We start from the raw sequence: 26196 nt of genomic DNA on the forward strand, positions 1-26196 counted from the left end.
TTTTTTTTTTTTTTTTTTTTTGGTTTTTGGTACTTGCGCTTGTGAGCAGGCGGCGGCACCACTGAGCTAAACCCCCAGCAGCATAGTTTTGATGATACTCATGAAGGAGGACCTTCCAGAACTTCTCCAGAAAGTGGCAAGAACAACAGGGTGAATATGTTTGCAGGCGGGGGTACTCTGAAGGGAATTATGGCAATGCGTCTTTTACCGTAATAAAGTTTAACATGTAAACATTTACCGTATATATAATGTATGCGTATGGACACATCTACTGCCCCGACTTCCTGGTTAACGCTTTGAACCAATCAGGACACTTAAGTTTTGGGCCTGAGCCCCGTTACCCATAACACCTCGTTACTCAGCTAGTGTAGACCCCAGAAGTTTAAGGACAGTCTCCTTATAAGCTCTTGGATGTAAATATTAGCGGACCCAACTTCAACATCTAATTCCAACAGCATCTTTCAAGTGTGGCTAATAATGCTCATATTCTTCGGTGGGCCATCCATTTGTTCATAGAGATACTCATCGAAGTCAAAGAGAAACAATGATTTGTGTGACACAGTTTCTCACTGGAGCAGAGCCAACATCCACGGAAGCATCTCGGTGAGTAAAATGAGTTCAAGATTCCAAGGTCTCACAAGGAGAACTAGGGTTTCCTGGAGGTGGGGCCCCCGAAGGTTCTCAGGGCAAGGTGTGGAAAGCCAGGCGTGGGCTGCAGCGAGGGCGGCATCTGGCCCCAAGTCACTCTGACCCTCCCTCCCTGGTCCAGAGGTCCAGTTCTTGCAGTGACCTGGAGTGGAGCCACTGGATCGATGCACTCCCAGCGTGATGGAGACTCTGGGGCCAGCCCAACCCACAGAGTTCCTGCCTTTGATACACTCTTGTCCAAAGCGGCTGAGCACAGACCTTCCCTCCCTACGAAATGGGCAAGAAAATGGAAACTCTCGCTGTGTTCCGAGAATCCCGACTGTGTAGCTGGGCTAGGAGCACATCTGGCTCGGCAGTGGGAAGAGCAACTGAGATGCATGGGCGTCACCCAAGTCACCTTGTGATGCTCCCACAGCCCGTTCCTGATGCTGCTCCCTTCCAGCCAAGTCTTTGGGAAGAGCTAACATCAGAAGGTAGTAAAACATGGGGAGAAGAAGCAAAATATTTTAGGGACTGAAAGTCTCTTTATCCTCTCTAATTCTAATGGGATAATGCCCATTTTGCCAAAATACAAGGTATGAACTAAATGTTAGAAAAAAGTATGAAGCTTGTTTTTAGCAAAGTGGGTCCCAAGGCACATGTGGGACGGAGAGGAGATAATAGTGTCCTGTAAATAGGAGGAAATCCGGCAGGGCTAAGTACTTGTTGAGAAAAAGAATGGACCCTGCTCGCTCTCCCTGAAGAGAAGAAAACCTAAAGTCCTAAGCTGAGAAACAGCCACACTGATACCACCCAAGGGTTCAGAAGAGTTTAATTTTAGACCATTTGTAGTGGGATCCTGGGCAGGAAAGTGACGTGGTAGAAGTTATATTTGACAACATTAATGGAATTAATGTTATTAATGTTGTGGACAACAAACCCTTAATGTCATAGGAAAATGATCATTACTTCCTACTGTAGTGTTAAGCAAAAATACATCTTAAAAAACACAAAGGATATACAGCTATAATATTTAAAATATGGAAAAGATATGGAAGGATATATAAAAAATGTTAGTTGCTTTAGGGTGGTAGGTTGAATGGGTAAATTTTTATGCTGCCTCTTTCCACTTTTCTCTTTTCAAGATTTTCTTTGATAATCACCTATTTTTATACAATCAGAAGTCAGTCAAGGTAGGGGAAAAAGAAAAGAATGGTAATGAGGGAGGGCCTCCCCGTATCTCCCTCTTCCTGCCCAGGAAAGGCTGTACTAATGTGTCTGGAAACTGGTACGTCCACAAGAAAAGGACATTTCCATCCCCATACCTCATTGAAACCACCAATGCAATCACCAAGCTGAGAACGAGGACGCCCAAAATGGTGCCCACAATTGTGAGGATGAGCTGAAATTCTGAAAAGGAAAAGAAAAGAGTAAGAATGGCCGTTCACAAGCGGGTCCCAGCTGTCCACTGCACAGGTCTGTGCGTTCCCAGTGACTCCCGGTTGAGAGGTGGCTCGGTGTGGTTCTGACCTCTCCAGAGCCAGGTTGGATAGGCCGCTCATGGACTTTGCAGTGTCCCCTTCTCCTAACTGTATCTTCAGAACTCAGAAGAGGAAGTCTGGCCAGGTACAAGACCATAAAACAAAGGAGGCAGATGGCAGAGGGCTCTTCCTGGGTACGGTGGGAAGTAGGTCCAACTGAGGTGGACACCTCTCTCTTTACCTCTGCTGCCTCAGCCCTCTGTGCCTCTCCGAACTAACAGACTCAGTTGGAGTTGGGCTTGTCCCTAACAGAGAAGCCAGGTAGCTTTGGTTTTATCCCGAGGGAAGAATCTTGAGGCTGGTTCACAAGCGTATTCTTCCCCCACCTCTCACTGGCATTCCCAATGCTGCAAACGCGGCTACGAGACAGCCTGTGAGTGTAACACAGGCACCAGATTCCAAACACTGAGCGCGAAAAAAATGGGAAGAAATTCATTAATATTCTTATATCAATTACATGTCAAAATAATATTTTGGATATATTGGATCTCTCTATATATCTATCTATCTATAAATACTGGATATATATTTCTTTTTACCTTGAAATTTTGCTTGATTTCTTTTTTGTTTGTTTTATTTTTAGACAGAGTCTTGTATGTAGCCCAGGCTGGCCTTGAACTTATGATCCTCCTGACTCAGCCCCCCGAGTGCTGGGGCTACAGGTGGGTACCACTATATCCAACCTTTGTTGTTTGTTTGTAAAATTTTGAAAAGCGTGCTATGGAATCTGTGGCTTATACTACATTTCTACTGAAATGGTAGCTAGTGCTGCTCCAGATCTGTGTCTTTCTTCCACGTCACTGACACAAATGCTCCTTCCAACCTGGGCTCATGGGGCCACAGAATGTGAAGTCTGGGAAGGAGGTGAAACGTCAGGTCTTCTGGTGCAAACCTTCATCTCTCTTCTAAAATTGTTTGGGAGTACTGGAGACTGAACTGGGAGTCTTGCACTTACCAGGCAAGTGTGCTGCTGCTAAGCTACGCCCCCAGGCCCAAGCTCCCCTTCGATAGATGTGGAAACTTCCCAGAGGGAGAAATGACTTAGCAAGCCTGCCTGTGTCCCAAAAGGCAGCAAGGCTGAGAGCATCTGTCAGCTCGGCCTCTGTCTGGCAGGAAGTTCAAGGCCATATTTCCTGCATCTTCAATCACCGAGCTTTATTTTGCATGGACATTTTTAAATAGTTTAAAATTTAAAGCCAGTATTGTCCCTGTCTGGTGTGAATGAGGCATGGGAGAGGATGAAGGAACTTAATTTGCAATATGTCCCAAGCCAGTAAAGACCCCTGGGACAAGAAGATCTGCGTATTTAAATGACTTGTTCCTAGGTTTGCACTCCCACAACCAGTATATTCTAAAACACACTGGTCTCTTATCCTTACGAGTAGCAGAAAATTCATATTTGAGCAAATGTTGGGCTTCAGTGTCACGATTCGGGGTGCCATTCTCCAGGCACCAGCCTGCCCTGGGCCTGGGCATCACGGTAGAGACCATGCTTCCTGTAACCTAGGGGTGCTTGGGAGGCCTGACCCACGGCACAAACTGATTTTCTCCTCCATAGAGGAGCCAGAGACTGGTGGGCGGGACAGGATTTTGAATGGGATTCATGGTTATTGCTTAATAATTCATTGATAATGGCAAGGCTTTTATACTCACGGTCTTCACAGTCCATTCCGCTGTAGCCAAACGGACACCTGAAATACAGTAAGCAACCAGAAACCACATTAGAAGCCCCCGTGGGGAACAGGCTGGACTTCCCATCCCCGTCCCCATGTCTCCCTTCCTTCCCATCTATTCTGCCCTCCCTCGCTCCTTTTTCTCTCGTCTCCTTATACTCCTGTAATCCCAAGAGAGCGCATCCCACAGGGCTCTGGAGGGCCCAGGAGTGTCCGGTCCCACTTGGTCTCAGTTGCTACTGGTGGAACCTTCTGCCCTTTGAGCTCCAGGAAGACTCAGCCATTCAGATGGGGCTGAACCCAAGAGCGATGGTGTCACCGGACCCTCTCCAGGGTTGGCACCACCTCACTCTGCCACCTGCTTGCTGCCTCCCCTGAAAGTGGATGACCAACACGTTCCCGCCAGTGGTTGTGTGATAGGTACTATGTGGTGTGCTCCATTCCTGGCATGCAGAGAATGATCAAAGGCTAACAGAGAAGACCATGCTGCTGCTACCTACTGCCTCTGCCAGCTTCCTGACTGCAACCCCACATACGTGTGTTGAGCTCCACCCTTTCTGCCTTGCTCCAGTCACAGCAAGATGAGAATGGGCTGACTTGTCTTACTCTTGGCAGTGGTCTGTGTGAGTCCTCTGGTAGCCCGGCAGGCACGCACACGTCAGTTCCCCAGTGCTGTTCTTTAAGCATTGCTTTTTGTCTTCTGCTTTGCAGTCTTCAGAACACTGTAAAGCTTCAAAACACAGCAACTCCTAGGTAACTTTCAGAAACAATCTCTTCAAACCCAAAGGGGCAAAATGTAATTTTTTCACAGTATTTTTTGTAAGTAAAATGAAGTGCTCGTCGGCACCAAGCATGACCTGCCCCATGAAACTACCCTTAGTTTCCAAGCTCGTAGCCAAGACCCCCATTCCAGTCTCTATGTCGAAAGCCCAAACAGACATCATGCAGTTCATAGGCAGTGATGTTCGTAATTTGCACATGCAAAAGGAAGGAGAGGGGTGTGAAGAACGCTCTGAAGCAGGTGCGATGCTTACTGAGACAGAAGGGAGACTGCGGGAAAGGTCTCTGCAGCCCATTTTTACACTGGCAGTTTACGCTACTGCTGCAGTTATCTTGGTGAGTATCTTCACAACCATAATACTCACACTGTTCTTGTTCTGTGAGAGACACAAATTGTTTAAAAATACATTCAGCAAGACAATATAGATAAGGCAATTTGTGAAAGCACTCCACTCCATCCTTGTTATACTTGGCCTTGAAATACATTTCAAGATTTAATAAATGAGGACATGGGAGATTCTAGAAGCCAGCTCCCCAGTCCTTTCTTCAAAGACCACTTCCTTATGTTCTTCAGTTCAAACTCAATCCACCGAGTGCAATGCAATAAGGCTCAAGTTGACCATCAGTTTTGCACCTGTCTCTGTGCTAGGTTTCATGAGAGGCACAGAAATCATTTAACTTTTGGGCTTCATCTTTGCAGTTACACCAAGCAACTCACAGTCCAGTTCTAGGGTTTGTGGCCCAGACTTTAAAGATAATGAGAATTCAGTATCTCAAGTAGCCAAGATACTATTGAGGAAAAGGTGAGAGTTAGGTAAGTCTTCAGAGATGGGGAAGACTGAAACAGAGGAGAGGCAAAGATGCTTAATTAGAGTCATAAAAAGAAGCACAGAATTCTTGTTGAGGAACAGTGGAGTTGTGCTTGGGTAGGGGACAGGTAGTATGGTGAGGTGAAAGAAACCTGAGAGTTCCTGGCTTTGCTCTTTGTTGGCCCTCGGCTCTCTATTCCACAGTTTTAATGTGAGTGAGTCCAACTTCCCTCCATCTAGAAAACTGGGTTAATGATTCTTATTTCACATGATTGTTATGGGAACTGGGCAAGTTCACGTAAATGACAGTGCCCATTACAGCATCTTCAACAAATCCTCATGCTTTTGTTCATTGAAAAGTGTGGTAGATTTTGAATGTCAGGCTAAGGACAATGAACTTTACTTTATAAGCCAAACAATCCTTTGGTAGATTTTGAGCAGGAGCACAGCACGAGAAAGCAATCTTTTAAGAATATTAGTCTATAAATGGACTAGGAAGCCTTAGAGGTAAAAAGAGGAATTTGAGTGTGGACTGGGGGAAGGAGAGAAGCAGGTAGGAGAGTGGTATGATGGTCTCTGCTAACCATCCCAAACCATCACCAACCTTCCTTTTTCACCAGCTACTTGGAAAATGCTCCAGTTAAGAGTCTAGAGGAAGAGTCAATGCCTGGTGAGCACAGAAGTCTATCTCAGCCACTGGAACTGGAGAGCAGAGAAGATATTTTACTCTGCAAGGTATGAGGTTCTCAATTCCATTTTTCTAAGGTTTATGCTCTCATGGTGTCTATAGAGGACACCATTTGGCGTTTTGTTAGGGCATCTAAGAACACATGCCCAGTGTCACAGTGGAGGGAGATGCTGTAGGGAGTTGTCTAAAAAGTAATCCTTAGGGCTGGGGCAAATGGGCTTGAATACACCAGGACTTGTAGCTAAGGCGATTTCTTAGGAGAGCACCAACAAGATAATTTCCTGCAGCTTGAACATTGTCTTAAAGAAGGCACAGACTGTTTTTCTTCTCTCTCTCTCTCTCTCTCTCTCTCTCTCTCTCTCTCTCTTTCTCTCGGGGGTTTTTTGGTTTTGTTTTTGTTTTTTGGGTTTTTTTTTTTGGTACTGGGGATGGAACTCAGGACCTTGTGCTTGTAAGGCACATGGTGGAACCAGAGTTAAATCCCCGGCCCAGCATGGACTGTTTTTAGCTGGGGACCACCCTGAGTAACCACTCAGAGCCTATGCTTGTGGGGACATTCATTACATTTGCTATAAGTCTCATCTAGCCCAAAGTGAAATGTATCCTAAGGCCCAAGGATTTGGACTGCATGAGATGTTACTCTGGACCAAATTCTGACCTCAACCAGAAGGCAGATGGGGGTGATGAGTCCCTTGGGAGACAGGGACCAAGTGACAGGCGGGGGTGGGGTGGGGGGAGGAATAGTGCATAGACGGATACATGCTACAGACTTTGAGAAAATAAACACTGAAACATTCAGAAAGGAAATAGTATTATCCCCCTGGCATGAAGATGAAAGCCATTCAGGAAGGTGAGAAAGTGTGAAAACATAATTCTAACTATCCAGCTGCAAAAATGAGTGTAAAACATCAGGTCGCTTAAAAATTGGTGCATTTGCATAGGAAGCCCTCAGATGATTAGAATAAACAAAATACGGGAAGGTCTCATCACCAAAGATCGAATGCTGTATTACAGATGTGCCAGAGAAAGTCTAGCCTCCAAGAAGCTCAGCCTTGCCACAACAAAATCTAAAGTAACCGAAACAATGAGAAACTCCGGCAAAGAGAAGTGAAAAAGGTTAAAATGAAACATGAGCAAGATGAAGGTTCTGTGTGTGAGTGCGTGCATGCGTGAGAGGTGGGACTACACGAGGCTCATGAAAAGGGAGGAGGGGCTGGGGTGATTTTGATGACTGGCGTAAGAAAATCACAACGGCTCCACAACTATTTTTCTCCAGTCTCTTGTGCCAGGAAACTATGCTTAGATGGAAACAGGTCAAGTATAAGTTGCTGAAAGGGAATCGGAGGCTTCCGAGGAGGTTCAGCTCGGAAGAGTTCTCAGACTTTCTGAGAGTTTGGAGGGTTGTTGTTTTTTTTTAATAGTATGTTTACGTTTGAGGTTCCAAGACATTGATACAATTCTTTGTAAAATATTGAAGAATGAGAAAAGGTACTGGAAAAGCATAGATGAACAGGATTTGTTTGTTTTCAAAAAGAGAAAGTAGTTTTGTGAACTAGGTCAGCAGCATTTTAAGAGGTAAGGGACTGAATCTCAGAAGGGAGCCAAAGAAAGGATGAGGGAGGCGGGCAAGGGGGAAGAAGAGCGGTGGTGGAAGGCCGGGAGACAGGGACTTGGACAAGGGGCATGGACCCACGTCACACGTTGCTGAGAGGTTGCATGCACTGTGGCTCAGCAGAGACCTTTGCACTGGGCAATGAGAGGCCTGAACACCTGCTGCACAGTCCTTCCCCTGGGGCTGGCCCTTCAGAGGAGCCACTGTGCCGCCCACTGTGGTGGGTTGGCTGCGGCAACAGTATCAATCTGTGAGCACTTTCTAGATTCACATCCTCCACTCGGGCCCTTCTATGGGTACCCTGGGCTTGGCCTTGTGACCTGCTTTGACCACTAGGATGACTGTAAGTGTGACACCAGCAGAGCGAGAGAACACTTGTGCGTTGAACTTTACTCCCTTGCTGCTCACGAAGCCCTTTAGACCAGCCTGCCGGAGCAGATTCAGGCCTTCAGCGGAGACATCTGAGACCAGCCAGCCGCCTCCTGAGCTAGCAACCAGCTGCAGATGCTTAAGTGAGCCCAGCAGAGATCAGCCAAGCCTGGCCAAGACACTGAGCCCATCTCAAGTTCTGACCCACAAAATCGTGGAATTGCAAGAACTAAGTGGCGGTGTTTACGCCTCTAAGTTGTGTGGCGGTTCATAGCACAGCAAACTCAGCTGCACTGTTATAGTGTCATAGCTGCACTGGAGGCATTGCGTGTCAGATTAAAAGGGAGACCAGGACAGGTGGGACTTTTGAGAACAGACGGAAAGCTGTAACTTAATATAAAGCTCTCCGATTCTTTTTTCCATTCTCTCCTGTTCAGAGGTGACTTGCCTGGTCACTTGTGCCTTCCGAGGGTGGAACAAACCAGTCACTCTGATGACTTGGAAGGTGACTGGAAAGGAGCAGAAGGCAAGTGAGAGGGGAGAGGAGGGAGGGAGAAGGGATTACTTCAAAGGAAATCTGGAGATATCCGTTGATTCAACTGTGTAGTTTATATATAAAAGAAAGCTTTACAAATAGGTGGATAGATTTTTAGGCAAACTTGGAGTAAAATTATCCAAAACTTACTTGAATACGATAAAATGTTCACTGAGGATTTATTTGCTTCGTTAATTTTATCCTCTATAGTTGTCTCATTTTCAGTTGTATTTTTCTCAAAAAGGTTTACGATTCTTACAGACACTGATGCAGATCTTGCTTGCTGTGGAGATGTGCTAAAAACAAAGTGAAATTGTCACTTGTAGAACTGAACCGAAGGGCCAAGGAAGAGGTCTTCAAACCTCCGAGATGCCCAGCCCTCATCCTGACCCACTGATATGTCTCCGCAGTTGGGACCAAAATGTGGAGGCCGAGAGCAGAAGACGATGTCAGAGATCTGTATTTGACGTGTGTTCAGGGGAAATGGACAGCAAAAACAATGTCCCGTTAGCAGATACAGAGGAAAATCATGGACAGTCTTTTTTAGGGCCTAGGAATCTGGAGCTGACCAAGGCTAGAGCGAGTGACATGTGAAATAGGACATTGTCGCAGTCTGTTGGACAGCGAGGATGGGTCTCTTAGCCATTGAGTCAGACTTCTACTCTTAGAGAGACAGAGGGGTGTGTACTGTTCCCCGTGCCTGGGAAGAGCAGAAACCAACAAGACAGAGCCTGGGCTACTCCCAGATGGGACAGGGAGTCAGCAGTGGGTGTCATAGTGGGAGTGATTAGGGCTGCACACCCTGGCCCACAGGAACATGATACAAAGAGGACCAGACAGAGGGGAACCTGGACATGTGAAGCCAGATATGCTTCACATCCCCTCCCTCTAATCAGCAGCACAGTCGGAAGTCCTAAGGGCAGTACCACGTTCTGGGCAGCCGAAGAGAATCAAGGATGCAAGCACTGAGAAGGTGAAGAAAAGGACAGATTATAAACTTCTTCCCTATTTGACTTGTGGCTCTGGCTTTTTTTTTAGTGAGGACCTCTCTCTGTAGTTTGGGCTGGCCTTGAACTCACTATGTAGCTCAGCATGGCCTCAAACTCATGGCAGTTCTCCTGCCCCAGCCTTCTGAGGTATGCATCACCGTGCCCAGCTCTGGCTCTGGGCTTTTAGGCCTTAATATACCTTTCTTGCTTTCTAAATGTTCCTATGCTCCATGTTGACTTTTAAAATGGAGAAGCCTAAAAACATATCCAACCTCCTTGGGAAATGTTTATAGCCATACTGGTCCCCAGAACAACCAAGAGGAAAAATCCAAAACATGAACCAAATTCCACTTTGAGGCATAACATTTTTAAAAAGCATCCGAAAAATTAAGTAGACCTCAGAAGTTTAATTTTTACATTTCTACCGGAATTGATCCATGTCAGATTGGAGGGGTGGTGATGGACTGTCCGTGGCAGTGAGAAGGGATATGTAAGTTTTTCTATGTTGCTTGAAAAAACAATCAGAAATCTAGGGCATAATTCTCCACTGGGGCTTGAAAATACCACCCATAATATATTCATCAATGAATCTACCTGATTACACTCTAGGGCAAGAGGAAGGCATCCAATCTCAAAAGAGTTCAGGGAAGCGATGGTGCCATGGCCTGTTTGAGGGAAAATGAGCAGAGCCCTAGAAATGGATTTAAGAGATGAGGGCTAGATCCAAGCTTGCTGTAGATCGTCTTTTGTGGCCAAAGGGCAGTAATAATTTCTTTGAGGTTGAGTTTTTTTCCTCTGTCTTAAGAGAAGTTTGGGAGAGAGAAATTCCAAGGATCCCTCCAGTTCCAGCATTTGTACCTTAGGTAGAAAGCAGGAGCTGCAACTTTAAAAACGCCCTCCTAGGCGGGACCCACTTGCCCTGTGGCAGCTCCCCAGCGGGGTGGGGAGTTCTGAGCCAACAGGTAAAAGGCAGCCTCCAGACTTTTAATACCTCTTTAGAACAAAGGGTCACCAGAAGGGGAACTGCTCCGCAGATGACCTAGGGAGACCAGTTCTTGATCACACCGGAGGGTCCTCTACTCCGAAAGGACACAGAGCAGTGCTGGAATCAGCTGTACACCAGGGGACACATGCAGGGAATCTTCCAGCCTTATCTCATTCACAAGGCCATGGGGAACTCGGCCAGGATGTCCTGTCCACACAGACAGGGTAGCGAAGGTTCAGGGCAGTTAACACCCTTGGGCCAGTGTGCAGCAAGGAAATGCTGAAGCTGACACTAAAGCGCGGATTTGGCTGACTCGGACACACCTCACAGCTTCTGTTCTGATCCTGAACCAGCTGTTGTCCGCTAAAGCCTAGAACAATTCATAGCCTCAGCTGCCATCTGCTGCACCTCTACCTCCAGATCCCTGTGTTTGGACGCAGCCTCTCCATGTGCTGCCAGCCCCTCGCTGGGCAAGCACGGCCCTTTCTGGCTGCCAACCAGACTCGTGCCCATGCAGAGCAAGCTTGAAAGTCACCACCTTTGGGAAGTCTGCTCTGAAGATTTTAGCGCGTGCATGCACATGCACACATGCACACACACACACACACACACACACACACACACACATTCTTAGTATCCACCTGAGACTGGTTCTGGGCTCCCCCACAGACACCCAAATCCAAGGATGCTCAAATATCTCCTGTTGTGCCTTTTTTTGGGTATTGGGGATCGAACTCCGGCCCTTGCAGTTGCAAGGCAGGCAGCGGAACCACTGAGCCAGATTCCCCAGCCCTCAAGTGGCTTCTATAAAACCACAGACCATTTGAACACAATCTATACACATCCTGCTGGGCCTTTCAAATCACCGCTGCATTACTTTCATACCTAATGCAGTGGAAATGCCCTGGAAGTAACTGTTATACTGTGCTTTGTACAGATGCAATTTTTAAAAAATCCTTTCAATCTGCAGTTGGTTGAGTCCTTAAATGTGAAACCCACGCATGCCGAGGGCCAATTGCCTCTCTCTATTTTATCTTATTCCCCAAATGGTTTCACATAGCTTTTAGGAAAAAAATATAACAATAAAACATAAATATTTCATCGCATTGCCATCTCCGCTCAGCTCGGGATCATCTTCCAGCACCGTTTTCCCTCCGACCATGCGCTTGTGTATTGACACGCTCCAGAGAGGGCTGTCGTGGAATTGCTAACTACTAGGGATCTGCTGTCTCTTTACATCCCTAAGTAGCACCAGCGGAGAGAGCTCAGGATGGGCCAGCCCCTGGTCGCCAGCTGTGTGATTCAGGTGTCCCAGCCCCTCCTCCTTTGCCCCCATGAGGAATCTGATGACCAGTGAGCTTCGCGTCCCCAGCCAGCCTCCGAAGTGCTCCACTGACCCGCAGCAAACTTACCTTACTGTGTGAACTACAGTCTGTTTGTAATCTGTGTTTGTGAACGCATTCGTAAACTGTGGGAGAGAACAGATTTCATAACAAATTGAAAAAAATGGAAAGCATTACGCGATCTAGGTCTTAACACAAATTTCTGTGACTCATTTATATAACTATACATGGCACATCAGTGCAAATTACATGCCTGCCTGTGGCAATCTTTGCTGTAAAGTCTCACAGAAGTCAGCTTTATTCAGGGGAAAGATGGAAAAACCTCGGCCACATCAATTATTTTACTTTTAAAACTAAGGGGGCCAGCTAATTCAGTTTGTCTGAATTTCGCATATGATTTGTTAGTCCTACCCTTACAGGTGCTTCACCCATTCCGGGGTTTGGGGGGGATATGTATTTACTAGTTGCCTCCCTTGCCCAAGGCGTTGTGGTAGGGAACCTTACTGATCATCAACAGGGCGGCCCCAGCCTTGTGACAGAGTTGGGGGAGTTGGGGATCACAGCCAGGAATGCCTTGGAGAGGAATGAGCTTCCCTGGAAGCTCGGAGATGCTCTTTCTGTTGCAGAGGATCACAGAGGGCTTCTAGAGGAGACAGACAGGTCGGCAGGCGGTGCCAGGACACCAGCGAGGCTCACGGGAGCAGGCTCGGCTGGGAAGGACACCTACGGTCAGTTTGGTCACTTGTGTTCAAATGAACCTAACTCTTCTTGTGGGAGAATGTGGGTAACAGCAATTCCCACCCCACCAGGGGCACAGTGTGTGCAGAATAAGTTGGAGAACACAGCACCTGGCTTTGGGGGCAGCAGGGCTCCAGCACAGGTGGACGTTCAGGCAGGGGTTGTGTTCCAGAAACAGAGACGGTTCTAAGTCTTAGAGGGGAGCAGCTGCAGGTAAAGCTAGCTGGGTGAGGTACAGGTAGCTTGGGGTTCCAATTAGCATTTATATCTTTGATGCCGAGAGCAGATTTTTCTCTTTCTTATACACAGCCTGGTCCCTGCCCCTCCTATCCCTGTCCCAGCCACAGTGCCCAGGAAACACACGACGCACACTGGTTAGATGACAACAGTTTGTAACTGGGTCTGTGCAACCTTTTCATAATCTACCACTTTTATTTTTCTTCCACGGGGGTCTCACATCTTAAAAGACTGGCAAGCTGTGGCATTAAAAAGATGTTAAGTTTAAATTAAAAAGAAATGTCTCTTTAATTCTAGCCAAATTCACGTCAGCTGGATGTTCTAGTAGCCAGCTTTACCTTACACGTAGGACACATCCAGATTTCTTTATGCTCTTTTAGACACTAGAAAGTACTGGTGTTTCTGTAGCCCAGTGGGGCCCAAGGGTGCTAGCTGACCTGGCGAGTCCCCTGCAGCCCCCCTGTAACCATTGCTGCTGGAGTTCTCCTAGTCTCCAGATGAGCTTGAGAATTCGCATCTGACGTGAAGAAGGTATTCCCTGTCCCCTCCCCACTCAGGTCGCCTTTGAGGATGCTATGTATACAGCTCATAATCTGAAAGACTGTATGACAGGATGGGCAGTCAGGAGCTATGCACACGAGCCCGTCCAGCAGAGCCAGCAGGTGAGCGGGGCTGTGAGGTCAGGCAGGTCTGGGTTCCAGCACCAACCTCCTCGCTCATCTTTCTGATTCTCAATGACCTCATCTCTAAAATAGGCACCATGGCACTGTTTCCCCCACAGGGCTATTTTGAGAATGGGAAACATCACACACAGAATGCATAGCATCCAAGAGAGAAATGCCAGACTGCTCTACAGCCTGTCCAGCCGATCCAGCTGGGAAGAAAATGACCTTGGGAGACTCCCCTTGGCCTGACCTGGGACTGCCCCATGGGATCTCTCAGGAAGACCTAGAGGGAGCTGTGTTGCTCTGCCCTCCTAAGTCCACGCCAGGGCTGCAGGGGTGTATACCATCCTTCTGGATTAATGATCTCTTTGGAATTATAAACAGCCCCAGGCACGGCATAGGTCTTGTAAGGGGAGGGGGCTTTGTGACTCTCAGACCCAGGGCCAAATCTGGGGACCTCAGTAGCCCCAGTGCTCGGGAAGGCCATGCGGGAACATTTAGAGGTTCCCTGCAAAGAGGAATATTGCTCCTGTTGTGGTCTCCAGTGCTCTGAGTATCATGCGAGCTGGCGAATCCAAATCAGGATGCAGGTCCCAGACAAGAAGACAAGTTGTGCCACTGGCCTGTTGAGCAGAGGGGGCCTGGCAAAGGGGCCAGAGTAAACCCTGTGACCGAGGGCCATGGCCCTCATCCTGGCATTGCCGGGGGCAGCTGTGCAGTCAGGAAGACTGGCTCACTCGCTGTGAAGGCTGTACAATCATTTCTGTTATAATTGTTTACACTCTACCAGTTCTAACATCAAAGCTCTTTTGTAGGGATGTAATTCTGAGTTGAAAGGTGTTGTCATAGAACAAGGATTTAGTCTCTAAAGGTGTTTTTCCACTCACAGTCCTAAGACATACTGAGGCTGGTTATTTTTCCCCAGGCCTGACACCTGCACTCCCAGCGATACTCACTGCTTGTACACCGACACCCTCGCTTCCAACAATCTACGTGAAAGGAAAACTTAATTCATTCCACTACTTTTGACAATGGGGGAAAAAAGTAACTATGTAAAATCAGATTTAGTTTCCCTTCTAAATTATTTTTTAACAGACTAGTATGAAAATTTATACAAATTTGAATGTAAAAAAGGAAAAAAAATCTTGAAAATGTTTGCTCTTCCATGTTATTTATTTGTTTTTTAATGTATGCAGTGCCGGGAGTCAAACTGGGTCTTGTGCAGGCTAAGCAGGCACTTGACCACCGAGCCACACAGTTGGTTCAAAATCATTAAAATAATCAATTAAGTAATTAATCCATGGGCTGGAGATCGATGCCAAGGCCTTTCACATGCTAGGCAAATGCTCTGCCCAGTCCACTCTGAGATACCTTATTTTAAAACGTCACCCTATTTTCTGTCCATTTCAGGCTAGGTTGATAATCTCTTTTTATTTATTTATTTATTTATTTTGGTACCGAGGATAGAACTTGGGTCCTTGCACTTGCAAGGCAGGCCACTGAACCGCTGTGCTAAATCCCCGGCAATTTCTTTCCTTTTTTTTTAATTTTAATTTTTTTTTTTTGACAGGTTCTCACTACGTAGTTGAGACTGACCTGGAACTCACTATGTAGCCCAGGCTGGTCTCGAACTCACAGCGATCCTCCTGCCTCAGCCTCCCGAGTGCTGTAGATTGATAATTACTATCAGAAGGGCTCTTCAAGGCTGGAAGAAGCTTCCTCCGCCCTGTCAGGCGCCGGCCTCTCATTGTGAGACTGGGGAGTCCAAGACAGGGCTCTAGGTGACAGGTGAGCAACGGTAGCAGCTGTCTACCGGGCATCTCATCATGTGAACACCAAAGACCAGCCCCATGCCCTGTAGCTCAGCAGGAGAACAGAGAATGTTTCTGCAGAAAGGAAGGGAAGCAATACTTACGAATGTATTAATTTTAGACCATAAGGTCTGGTAGGCGGGAGAACCTTCATTCTGCAAGTCAGATGTGTCAGTTACCATTATGGTAATCTGTCCAGGGAATGTCTTTCCTGAAAGTCAAGCAAAGTCTTTCTATCCGATGTAGTATAAAGAGGGTCATTTCCATCCCGTTTTAAGACATAACTTTTTTTTTTAAAGATCAGAAAATTATATGATGACACTACAGGAAGTCTGGAGAGATTTAACCAAGATATTCATAATCTGACCCAACCCAGCACAACCATTTTCGCTTTGGCATGTCCCTCTCAGCCCTCACCCCCAGCTAACACCACTGAAGTCCCAAGTTTATAATTTGCCTCACTCTTTTTCCCAACTATTACTTAATAAGCAGTTTCCCAGGCCATGTCTTAGTCTTCAGAGCTACTGTTTTTACAGACTTCACAATATTCTACAAAGTCTATGTTCTCTGTGTCAGTGTAGTCATTTTTCTTGTTTTTGGACTTGGTACTTTTCATCATTCAAAAGGGAGGAAGAAGGCTGCAGTGAACACATTCATGTGTGAACCTTTTCTAGGGTCATTTACTTAGAGTAGATCCCAGAAATGAGCCGATGAGTGTTAAAAATATGAATTTTGTTTGGCTTTTGGCACGCCCCCAGGCCCTGCGGGTTGTACTTGTGTACCTTGCTTCCTGAACAGCCCATCTGCTTTGGCAAGAGGGCGCGTCCTGGTTTATGAAACAGAAAAACTGTAACTCAGCCAGACAGGCCTTGGACCTGCGTAGCGCCAGGTGCTCTGACCCAGCAGCATTAAGCCACGGTTGCATCGCTGGGCTCTCAAAATCTTTTTCCAGACCTGAGGGCCTCTTCTTCTCCATCACGGAGAAGACAGATTCTGTGCCCCAGAAGTAGGCCGACGCCAGAAGACAAGGCTGCCGGACCATGTCGCCTGCCTCAGTGGCCCCATGCTGTCCACTTTGGAGACCAGTATCTTGAAGTCTTGTGGCCTTTGGTGTTTTTCAGGGGCTCTAACACCTACGGCTCTCCTTTTGTCCCCATAGTGCCTTCCTTGGAGGCAGGCAGAAGGGACAAGCCCACCCAGACCTTCAAACCTGCTTGCAAGCTTGACTTGATCATAGTGTCCCCCACTGGTTTTCAAGGGACAGAGACAGGAACCATTTCCCTACTTGGTGGCCTTTGTTGCCTCCAAATTTTCCTCTACCTCTCATACTCTGTAGAATATTTTGTTGCATCTCAGTTTGAGTTTCCTGTTCCACTCTAGGTATGTGATTCGGGGCTCTGCCATGGCTCAGTCCTTGTCGCTCACCTTTGAAACATTTCATGGAGCTGTAGTAATATCCCTCCAGGCACAGGCAGATGCGTTCTTCATACAGATTCACACAGGATACGTCCTCCCCACAGGGCTTCTCCTGGCAGTGACTGCTGGGACCTTGGACGGAGTAGAAAGAGGTCAGAAAGCCACGGAAAGGAAGGCAAACTGTGCCTGAAGACGTATTTCCTCCTCATTTGCCTCCCTTCTGGCCGCTTTCCGTGACTGTCACTCATAGCACACCATTAGAAAAGCTAGCAGCAAAGCCACACTTCCTTATGTCTCTGGGGAGTCTGTGGCTGGCATCTTGAAGCCAAACCTTAGAGGCTGGTGAACAAAAGCCTACTTGAGACAGAAAGGGAAGAACACAGCAGTCTCCTAGTCCAAGGAGTCAGGAATCTTGAGATCTCCAGAGCCCCCCAGAACCTTGATGCCTAACACTGGGAGAGCATTTTGGACAAAGCCTTGCATTTCTCAGGAAGGTGTGCAGAAACACTGCTATAAAGGAATAGCCCTGGCACCCGCAAAAGAGACCGGAAGACACATTCTGGCTGGCCTTCCTGGTGACCACACCCACGAGGAAGGGAAAGGGACAGCCAAGGAGAGGACGTGGCTGGCAGAGGCAGTGAGGGGTGGTCCTACCACTGACTTTCTGATCAGTGGCCCTAGGCAGTAGCTCCCACACCACTGGCCAAGACTCCTGACCCAAGAAGGGCAAGCATCTTCCCTCTCTCCAGAGAACAGAGCAGGGAAGCCGCACCAGTGGCTATGTGGTGACCTTGGTTGGCCATTTTCTTCTCTGTCAGACAATAAGGCTCTGAGCTTCAATTTCAGAATAGGGTAACAGTTTGACAAACTTTAGCGCTGTCTTGAGGTTCTTACAAAGCTGTAGGTAGAAATTGCTGATTTTTAAAAAGTCACCTAAGGTATTAGATGTATAATATTCTCTCTTGTGATGAGGGGAGAAGATGTATAAATAAATATCATAAATGAAGACATATGCATGCTTGTATTTGCACAGATTATCTCTGAGGGAGACATAAGAAAGTGGCTACAGAAGATGCTTTTAGGGAAGGAAAGTGAGAACCTGTGGGTTTAGGATGAGAGGAAATTAAATTTTTTTTTCTTTTGCAGTATTGGGGACTGAGCTACATTCCTAGGTTTGGAGATTTAATTTTTATCTCATGTACTTTTGCTCTGTTTGAGCTGCCTAATTTTTAAATCATGGGCCTATTTTTTTTTTACTTTTTTTTTAAACAAAGCAGTGTAGCTCAGTGATAGAATGCTTGCCTGCTATGCATGAGGCCTTGGATTCCCATCACCACAGTCAACCAACCAATCAAATTTAATTAAAAATTAAACACAATAATGCTGGTGAAGACTCAGAGCAAGAGGAACGCAGCCACTTTGGAAAACAATTTGGTAGTTTCTTACAAAATTAAATATACTTTGAACATGTGTTGCAGTGATTCATGCTTATGTCCACACTAAACACTGCAGACAGATTCGATAACAGATTTTTGTTCATGATTCCCAAAACTTGGCAGCAATCAAAATGTCTTTCATCAAGAGAAGAGATAGACTACAGTACATCCAAACAATGGAGTACTACTCAGCACTGAAAAATTAAGCTATCCTCAAGTGACAACAGACAGGAAGTAAATGCATTTTGCTAAGTGAAAGAAACCAATCTGAAAAGTCTACATATGTTGTGATTCCAATTATTTGACATTCTAGGAAAGGCAAAACTATAGAGACAGTTAAAAAAAAAATCTGTTTGCCAGGGCTTAAGAAAGATGAACAGGCAGAGTCGAGAGGAATTTTAGGACAGGGAAATTACTCGATATGATACTGTCATAATAGACACATGCCATTATTTGGTCATCCAAACCCATAAAATGCCGATCACAAACACATCAACCAGTCTTTATGTGCTAAGGAGCGCCCCTGTGGCGCCCCGGAGATGCGCCCTCTGGTGGGTGATGTTGGCAGTGCCTTTGTGGAGCAAAGGGTGTATTGGAAAGTTCAGTACCTTCCTCAATCTTTCTGTGAATCTCAAACTACTCTAAAAGTAAAGTCTATTTACATTTTTTTAAGGGAGAGAGAAAAATTAGACTATCTGGGACAAAAGGAGTCATAAACAGCGGTCAGGGCCACCTCCCCTAACAAGGTCTGATTCTAAGTAAAACAGCTTCTATTTTAAAGTCATTTAAAAAAAGGCAACGTGGTTTGGAAAATCCTAGGGAAAAAATTGAAGCCAGCTCCTCGCTGGAGACAAGACAAATAATCAACTCTAGGTATGTTTCCCTTTAGCAATGAAGGACAGACTTATTAGCTGGCTCTGTAAACCGTTAATTACGAAGCCACGGGATGTCACAGCTGGAAGGGATTTGTGTGGCAGTTTACTTCAGCCACATCTTGTACAAATGAAGCCAAGAGAAACGTGAGCTACCTCATGGGCCGTGCTTAGTGGCAGGGCAAGGACACAGGAAAACAACTCCCTCACGCCGGGGAAGACGTGGCTCGGAAGCTCCCTCCCAGGAGAGCAGATCGTGTAGTGGTGACCCCTCCGACTTAGCCTTCAAAACGGCCCCTCTCACTGTAAAGATCGGGGAACACGGTCTTAATACAGGCTCTGGCTCTCTTTCCTTAACCGTAGAGTTCTGAGGTCTAGCACAGAACACAGAGAAAGCCATCAGCAGTGTAGAGAGACACCAACTTGCTCTTTGACCTTAGGGGAGTCTCTGCCCTCACTGAGCCTCAGTATCCCCCTCTGAGAATATCATGGTTTATCTAGACAGTTTTGCTTGGGAGTTTTAGGATTCTTCCAGGCCAGGGGTAGGTAAATTGTAGCTCATGAACCATATCTGACTTACTTCCTGTTTCTGTTTTGTCTTTTCTGGCGCCGGAGATCCAACTCAGGACCTTGCACTTGCCAGACAGGTGCGGTGCTGCTGAGCTACATCTGGGCCCACTTTCTATTTTTGTAAATAAGTTTCTGGGAAAACTTCCACATGCATTCATTTATGTGTTAACTACGGCTGCCATGGGGTTAAAATGGTAGAATGGAGCAGTTGCAGCAGAGCCTATATGGCCTACACTGACTAATATATTTACTAGTGGCCTTTATTGATAAAGTCTGCAGACTCCTGTTCTAGGCTGCACCATAAGAAATGAGGGAGGTGGCTTCCTTTTCAATAACTTCAGCTTAAGGTCAATGATCATCTCCTAATACTCTCAGAACACCTGTCCTTTGGACAATGGCCTTGGTCATCCTCAGACTGTCTGAACCCTGCCGGTGTTTGGCTTGGCTTCTTATCCCTTCAGCTCAAATTCCCTGGCTTGGCTTAATTTCCAAATTGGGACCAGCCACTATCTTAACTTTAAGGTAGGATTGATTTCTTCCTTAGGTACGCCAGGGAGCTGGACTAGGTGGCCAAGGAGGCATAGCTTATTTTAGGAGCTGGTCTTCTCAGAGGAGCTGGAACTTAAGTCAGAGAACAGAATGGCACCAAGGTAATCTTGTCAGGTTTCTGCCATCATTGCTAGTCTTTGTGATTCCAATGTTAAGCCCACAGTTCATATCCAAAGAAACAGAGGGTCTCTTGGTACCCATTTCCTTTCCCCACCAGAGTGCATTCACCTATCACATACCACCTTCACTGGGGCGGTGTCTCGAGGAATCCCTCTTACCTGTGAGTCCAGCGCTTGTGTTGCTGGTGGTTGAAGAAAGGATGATGCTGGAAGTCGGTTTTTGGGGAAGTCCCGAAGTAGAGATCCCTGAGGAACCACCTTGCACGGCAGAGGACATTTGAAGGGTACTTTGTCCTGGAGAAGCAGTTGTGTCTTGTACGCTGCTTATGAGTGTAGTAACTGTAGGGGGACTGGATGCATGGTTTGGGGAGGAAGTCACTGTTTGGGAAGACACAGTCACTATGGTGGTAGCAGATGTAGGGAAGGTAGTTGAAGCTGTGGGGGGATCAGGAGTGGCAGTAATTGAAACCAAGGGAGAGCCAGATGCGTAGGTATCAGTGGTAGTGCTCATTACGGTACTTGCCGTGGCTGTAAATAAAAGGCAAGTGTTACACTGTTTTGATCGTAGGAACAAAAATACCTTTTCTCATAAGAGTACACTGGATAAATAGTGGCAGTTATAATTAATATGAATATGTTTACCTTATTCTACACACACACACATACATACACAATGCTACATAATTGAACTAACTACAAAGCTGGGCACGGTGGCACATGCCCATAATCCCAGCACTCTGGAAGGCTGAGGCAGGAGAATTTGGCTCACCCTGTCTCAAAAAAATTTTTTTTTAAATTTTGACTAAGCTTGGATACAGCTTAGTACAAAGGCCCTGGGTTCGATCCTCAGTACCATAAAGAAAAAAAGGAGAGAAATACAAAGCATAAAATTAAAATTAAACAGACAAAACTAGAAAATGCTATTGAAACTGACCTTGAAACTGCCAATCTGGGTTTTGTACTTGTGGCAGTTCCCGGGGAAGACAACTGAAAGTGCCACAAGGTGGCGCTCTCACTACAGGAAGTGGATTCCTTTTGTCTTTCTACTCCAAGGCCATGGCCGAATTTTCCATTAAGGGATTTTTTTTTTTCTTTTGATAGCTGGAGGGAAAAGTTAGAAGGAGTAATTTAAAGAATGACTACATAAAATATTTCATTAAGTACTTACTAAATTTCTTTCAATTTTTTCTGGTATATTCGTAATTCTCGGTAGATGGATTTACGAAGAATAATGTAAATAAATGATCTTAATCTCAAGGACTACAGCGGTCAACAAACTTGCATTTCCATAGACATAGAAACCTCTAGGCACACAGAAGAATAAACTCTTCCTGAGCCAGCAAGTCATTTCCGAGAGTCCTTAATTTTCTCTAAGACCTCTGATAGATTGTACAAATTATTAAAAGAAAAAGTTGTAAAGAGGAAGCAATTCTTAAACCTTAGGGTACAGAGAACTTCTGAGGATGCTACCTAATTCTCCCCCAGGTCTGTGAGTCCCTTAGGGATGGAGCCTGCCTCTCCTCTCTGAACGGCTCTAAACAGTCATTCGAAATGGTACAGAGACAGGCAAGTGTTCTTTTCCGGGCAGGAAAAGTTGAAGCCGGCTGGCTGTTCTCGGGTATAAGCGCTTGCCCTCTGCCCACCAGGACCTGGGAAGCAGACACTCGCATCCGCACAGGAGACCTGCCCAGAGCCAGAGACCTGCCCAGAGCCAAAGCCGAGATTGGGTCGCACTGTTTTCTGCCTCAGCTGGGTGGCTGGGGAGTGGTACGAAGGCCATTTGTGTAACGAGAGAGCCGAGAGGGCCCAGAGAGCAAATGAAGAGAAGCGGGGTTGGGGGGTGAGGGTAGGGGGGCGGTGAGGTGTGTTCAGATGAACAGAAGTCATCTCTGTGATGCCCTCTGTCACTGGACCAGCAGGGGGAGCCGTGGGCTGACCCAGCCATGAGAACTCTGGACCCAAGCAAAGGGCCTGCGTGGGAAGATGGCCCTGACCCTTCCAGATCTTGAATTTCGTACTTTGGAAACATGTGCTCTGCTGACACCAAGTGACAACACGTTTCTGGAGATATGCATGACTCGTGCAGCTGTTTGTTTTCTTCAGCTTGTTGAGATTATGAGAAGGAGGTTTGGATTTGGTGGTTTATTTAATTTAGCTTCAAATTGCTGTTTGCTTGGAAGATTGATTCAGGGGACACTCAGTTTTAAGAAAAGGTGCACACGCCAAGATGATATCTATTCCTTGCTGTGAACAGCTACAGTAAGTATGTTACTAAAAAAGAAAACAAAACACTGAAGCATAGGGCTGTGTGTTTCTGAGGTTGTACAGAATTCACAGAGGGAAGTTTATATCTGATATCCTGGGCTTACATTACCTAGTAAAAATACCCAAGAAAAAATAATCTATTTGCTTTGATCTATATTTAACAGAAATATATTAAGGCGTCAGCAGATAAAGATAGCTTTAATCTTTTCTTTTTGGTGGTACTAGTAATTGAACCCAAGGCCTTCACCTTGAGCAGCATCTGCAGCCTTTTTTAAATTTTTTGAGACAGGGTCGCACGAAGTCACTAAATTATCCAGGATGGGTTCGAACTCTTGACCTTGCTTCCATGGCTGGGATCACAGGCAGGCACCACATGGCTTTTTAATCTTTTGATTTCCATAAATTCTAGAGCTTTTAACCAACGCAACTGTTGCACCATGTAAGGTCACAAACTATAGGCTTAAATAGGAGAAAACATGCTCAGCCCCGTTCCTTTCTGGAGAATATGCCAGCATCACCATCCTGTACAGGGAACGCCTGTAGCTGCTCTATTCAAAGCTAGTTGAATATCTTAGTAAATATCCGTTCTTTCAGATCTTCAGATATGAAGATTCAGGTCTTGGTTCTCAAAGGTACCATTAGATGCTATAGAACAAAGCAGCATTAATCGCTCAGAGAAAACAAAACCACCTGGTAAGTTTTACCTGTTAAAGGGACTGCAAATATCTATTTGCACACTTGTTTTTCCAGTAAGTACTTATGAAAGAGTGATTTTGGTAAAAGGTGCCACTCAAGCAAGCAGTGGTGTGTGTGTGTGTGTGTGTGTGTGTTAGGGTGTACAAGATCCACTTTTTGCCCTTGGCTGCTAAGATTCTGAGAGGGAACTCACATTTGGAACAGTAATTCCTTCCACACACCTGCCAAATCTTTAATATTCCATAGGAAAGAAACCTTTTTTCCTTTAAAAACACAACTGCACAGCGAGCAAACTGTCGTCAGTGATCCATCTGGGGTTGGGTACTAGGATTGGGAAGGTGGGTAGGGTAGGTCAGAGGTTCTCATTTTATTTCAGATTCATCACTATTGCCTGAAGGTTCTGCACTACTTATATAACTTTTTTAAACAAAGAAGAGTAAAAACTAAAGTTTAAAAACTGGATACAAGAGCCAGACTGGAGCCCTGTTGAGCCCCTACAATGGGCCAGGCAGTGCCCTGCGAGCCATGTTTGTGTCACCGGTCAGTGACTCCAGTGTAGGGACCGCCCCAAGGTACCCGACTCACTGACCCCCGATTCCCTGATCTCTAGCGTCTCTGAACAGCCACCCCCGCCTTTCCTCTTAACGTGTTACGGAAGCCGAACCTTCTCAATAGCAGCTCCTGAATGTCACAGAAACTTCGTCAATTCTTACTGGGACCTGAAGGCTCGTCTGTGACCATCTCCCAGCATTGGCAGGAAGATCTGACAGTTTCCCCAACCTCCTCTCTATGAGTAACTTAAAACTGGCTCTTAATCAAGTCCTGATGTCTGCTACCCCTTCTAGTCCTCTCAAACGGTTTGATTTCTCTTCATCTTTCTGCCTTGTTGAATACACCATTCTTTACTATAAGTGGCCTCTATATCACAGCCCATTAGCCCTCCCCCTTGGACATGCTGATGGCCTCACTTCCTGACAGCTCTTTCCGACTCAGAAGAGGACCACATGCGTCTGAAGTCTAACCAACACTGTAATTACTCCCTGCAGTCGGGTGTCCTCAAATTCAAGGACATTGGCCGGAGCTCCAAGGATATCAGAGGACAGATCCAGAGTGCTACAATAGGTTCAGGGTCCTTCAGCCTACTGGATCATTCTTGCCTGGCCCTAGATACCTCTCTTGTTTGCTGAACCCCAAAATCTTAGTTCATAGACCCCTTCTGCACTGCTATATCTTCCCTGTTAGACAGAAGTGGACAGGAAACATCTGCAAAATGGTCCACATGCAAGAACCGCTGGTAGCTATAAGGATTGGTAGCTATAAGCCTGCTGTTTCACTTCAGAGACAATAAACAGGATTAGAAGAAGCAAAGTGAAAAATGTTTCTTACCCAAGTTTACAAAAAGAAGAGGAAGAAGAGGAAGAGGCACCAACGCATTCATTTCCACTGCTCTTGCTTGGTAATCCAAGGAGGAAATGATTCCCCTCCCCACCCTCCCTTGAGTTTTAACTCCCTTTCAGGGACAAAGTCCGGCCATTAACTGTGATGTCAAACCAGCCAAAGGCAATTAGTAGTTAGGATCTGGTCAGATATCACAGGGCTCTTCCCAGCTTCGGGATACAAGGGATGCACCTGGACTCACGGATTCTTTTTCTGGCTCAAAGTCTAAAACGACTTAGGATATTCTAAAATCAGTTTCAAAATCCTTGCAAGGTGGGTGGCGGGTGAATTTGGTGAATGTCTTATATCCTAAACATCCCTAAACGAGTACCTTTTTTGGAGGGTTACTGTTCTTTCACAAACCTGATAATATAGTCTATTCTCTGCTCACCCCTGTTTGAATGCAAAGCATCCAGTTTCCTCCAGCTGAAGTTGAGAAGTAGTTTAGTTTCCCTACTCTGTTGCTTGATTTTTGTCATTTTTACTGTTGGCCATCACCTGGACCTCTCCTGATGGTCACGTCTATCAACTTTACAACTCCAAGTTTCTGTGGCCTCCACTTTTACTCTACCTGGTCAGTGCATTAAACAGAGTTTTACTGAAGGCTTGTGGGAGATAGGCTGAAGAGGAGAAACACAGTCAGTGAAAAGAAAGACCCAAGCCAGATCTGAGCACCACCCCTAGCTGCTCAGGGCTGGACACCAGCCGACCCTGTCTCCTCACTCACTCCCTTGTACCTCAGCCCCCAGGGCTCCCTATATTCAGGAGCCAGCTTTATCCCTTGGGCTAGAGTCCTCTTAATCCTTTCCTCTCTCCTCAAGATCCAGCCCCACTCAGAGGAACTAAAGACAACACGTTGCGAATTTCATCCTGAATTTTAACTTTGGTTTTAGTAAAAATAAACAGTATTACATCATTGCCCAGAAGGTTAGTTCTCTATTGTCCCTAAAAATCTCAGGCAAAAACAGGCTTGGGATGTGTTCTTGCATAGTGGAGAGGCCCACTGAAACATTTTTACAATTAAGGTCCCTCATGTTGTTACAGTTGCCCTCAGCTTAAATGGCTCCTGGTACCAGGATTTAATCAAAGACCTGTTTTTATTCTTTTTTTCTTTTCTTTGTAAACTAAAATTATTAAGATATAATTTACACCAATAAATTATCCACTTAAATTGTATAACTCAATCAACACTGAATTTTGATCAATGAATATAAGTAAAATCACCATTAAAACTAAGACACATTTCTATCATACTAAAGAGTTTCCTCTTGCCCCTTTGGCTTGTCAAATATGTTACTCCTTTCTGCAAGTGGCTCAGACCTCAACTTGGTAGCCTTCACCTCTCAGACACACAATGACTTTCTATTTTGTGTTAGTATGTTTGTAATACACACACACACACACACACACGTGTGTGTGTGTGTGTGTGTGTGT

The 26196-nt window shown here is 45.9% G+C and overlaps 1 protein-coding gene across 1 annotated transcript in view; it reads right to left on the reverse strand.

The window, feature by feature from the left end:
• The window catches only part of Muc13 (mucin 13, cell surface associated), a 61811-nt gene that overhangs the window by 2339 nt on the left and 33276 nt on the right, over positions 1-26196 (reverse strand). Inside the window, exons 3-11 of the mRNA XM_010618280.2 lie at positions 20524-20892; positions 16828-16950; positions 15507-15613; positions 12021-12076; positions 8785-8930; positions 4876-4998; positions 4448-4571; positions 3822-3859; positions 1953-2037 (exon numbers count right to left, since the gene is read on the reverse strand). Of these exons, the coding sequence (XP_010616582.1) occupies positions 1953-2037; positions 3822-3859; positions 4448-4571; positions 4876-4998; positions 8785-8930; positions 12021-12076; positions 15507-15613; positions 16828-16950; positions 20524-20892 (1171 nt within the window). The remainder of the gene's footprint in view (positions 1-1952; positions 2038-3821; positions 3860-4447; positions 4572-4875; positions 4999-8784; positions 8931-12020; positions 12077-15506; positions 15614-16827; positions 16951-20523; positions 20893-26196) is intronic.

The sequence above is a fragment of the Fukomys damarensis genome, unplaced genomic scaffold, assembly GCF_012274545.1.
Source record: "Fukomys damarensis isolate Sample0158 unplaced genomic scaffold, DMR_v1.0_HiC HiC_scaffold_24, whole genome shotgun sequence".
NCBI lineage: Eukaryota > Metazoa > Chordata > Mammalia > Rodentia > Bathyergidae > Fukomys > Fukomys damarensis.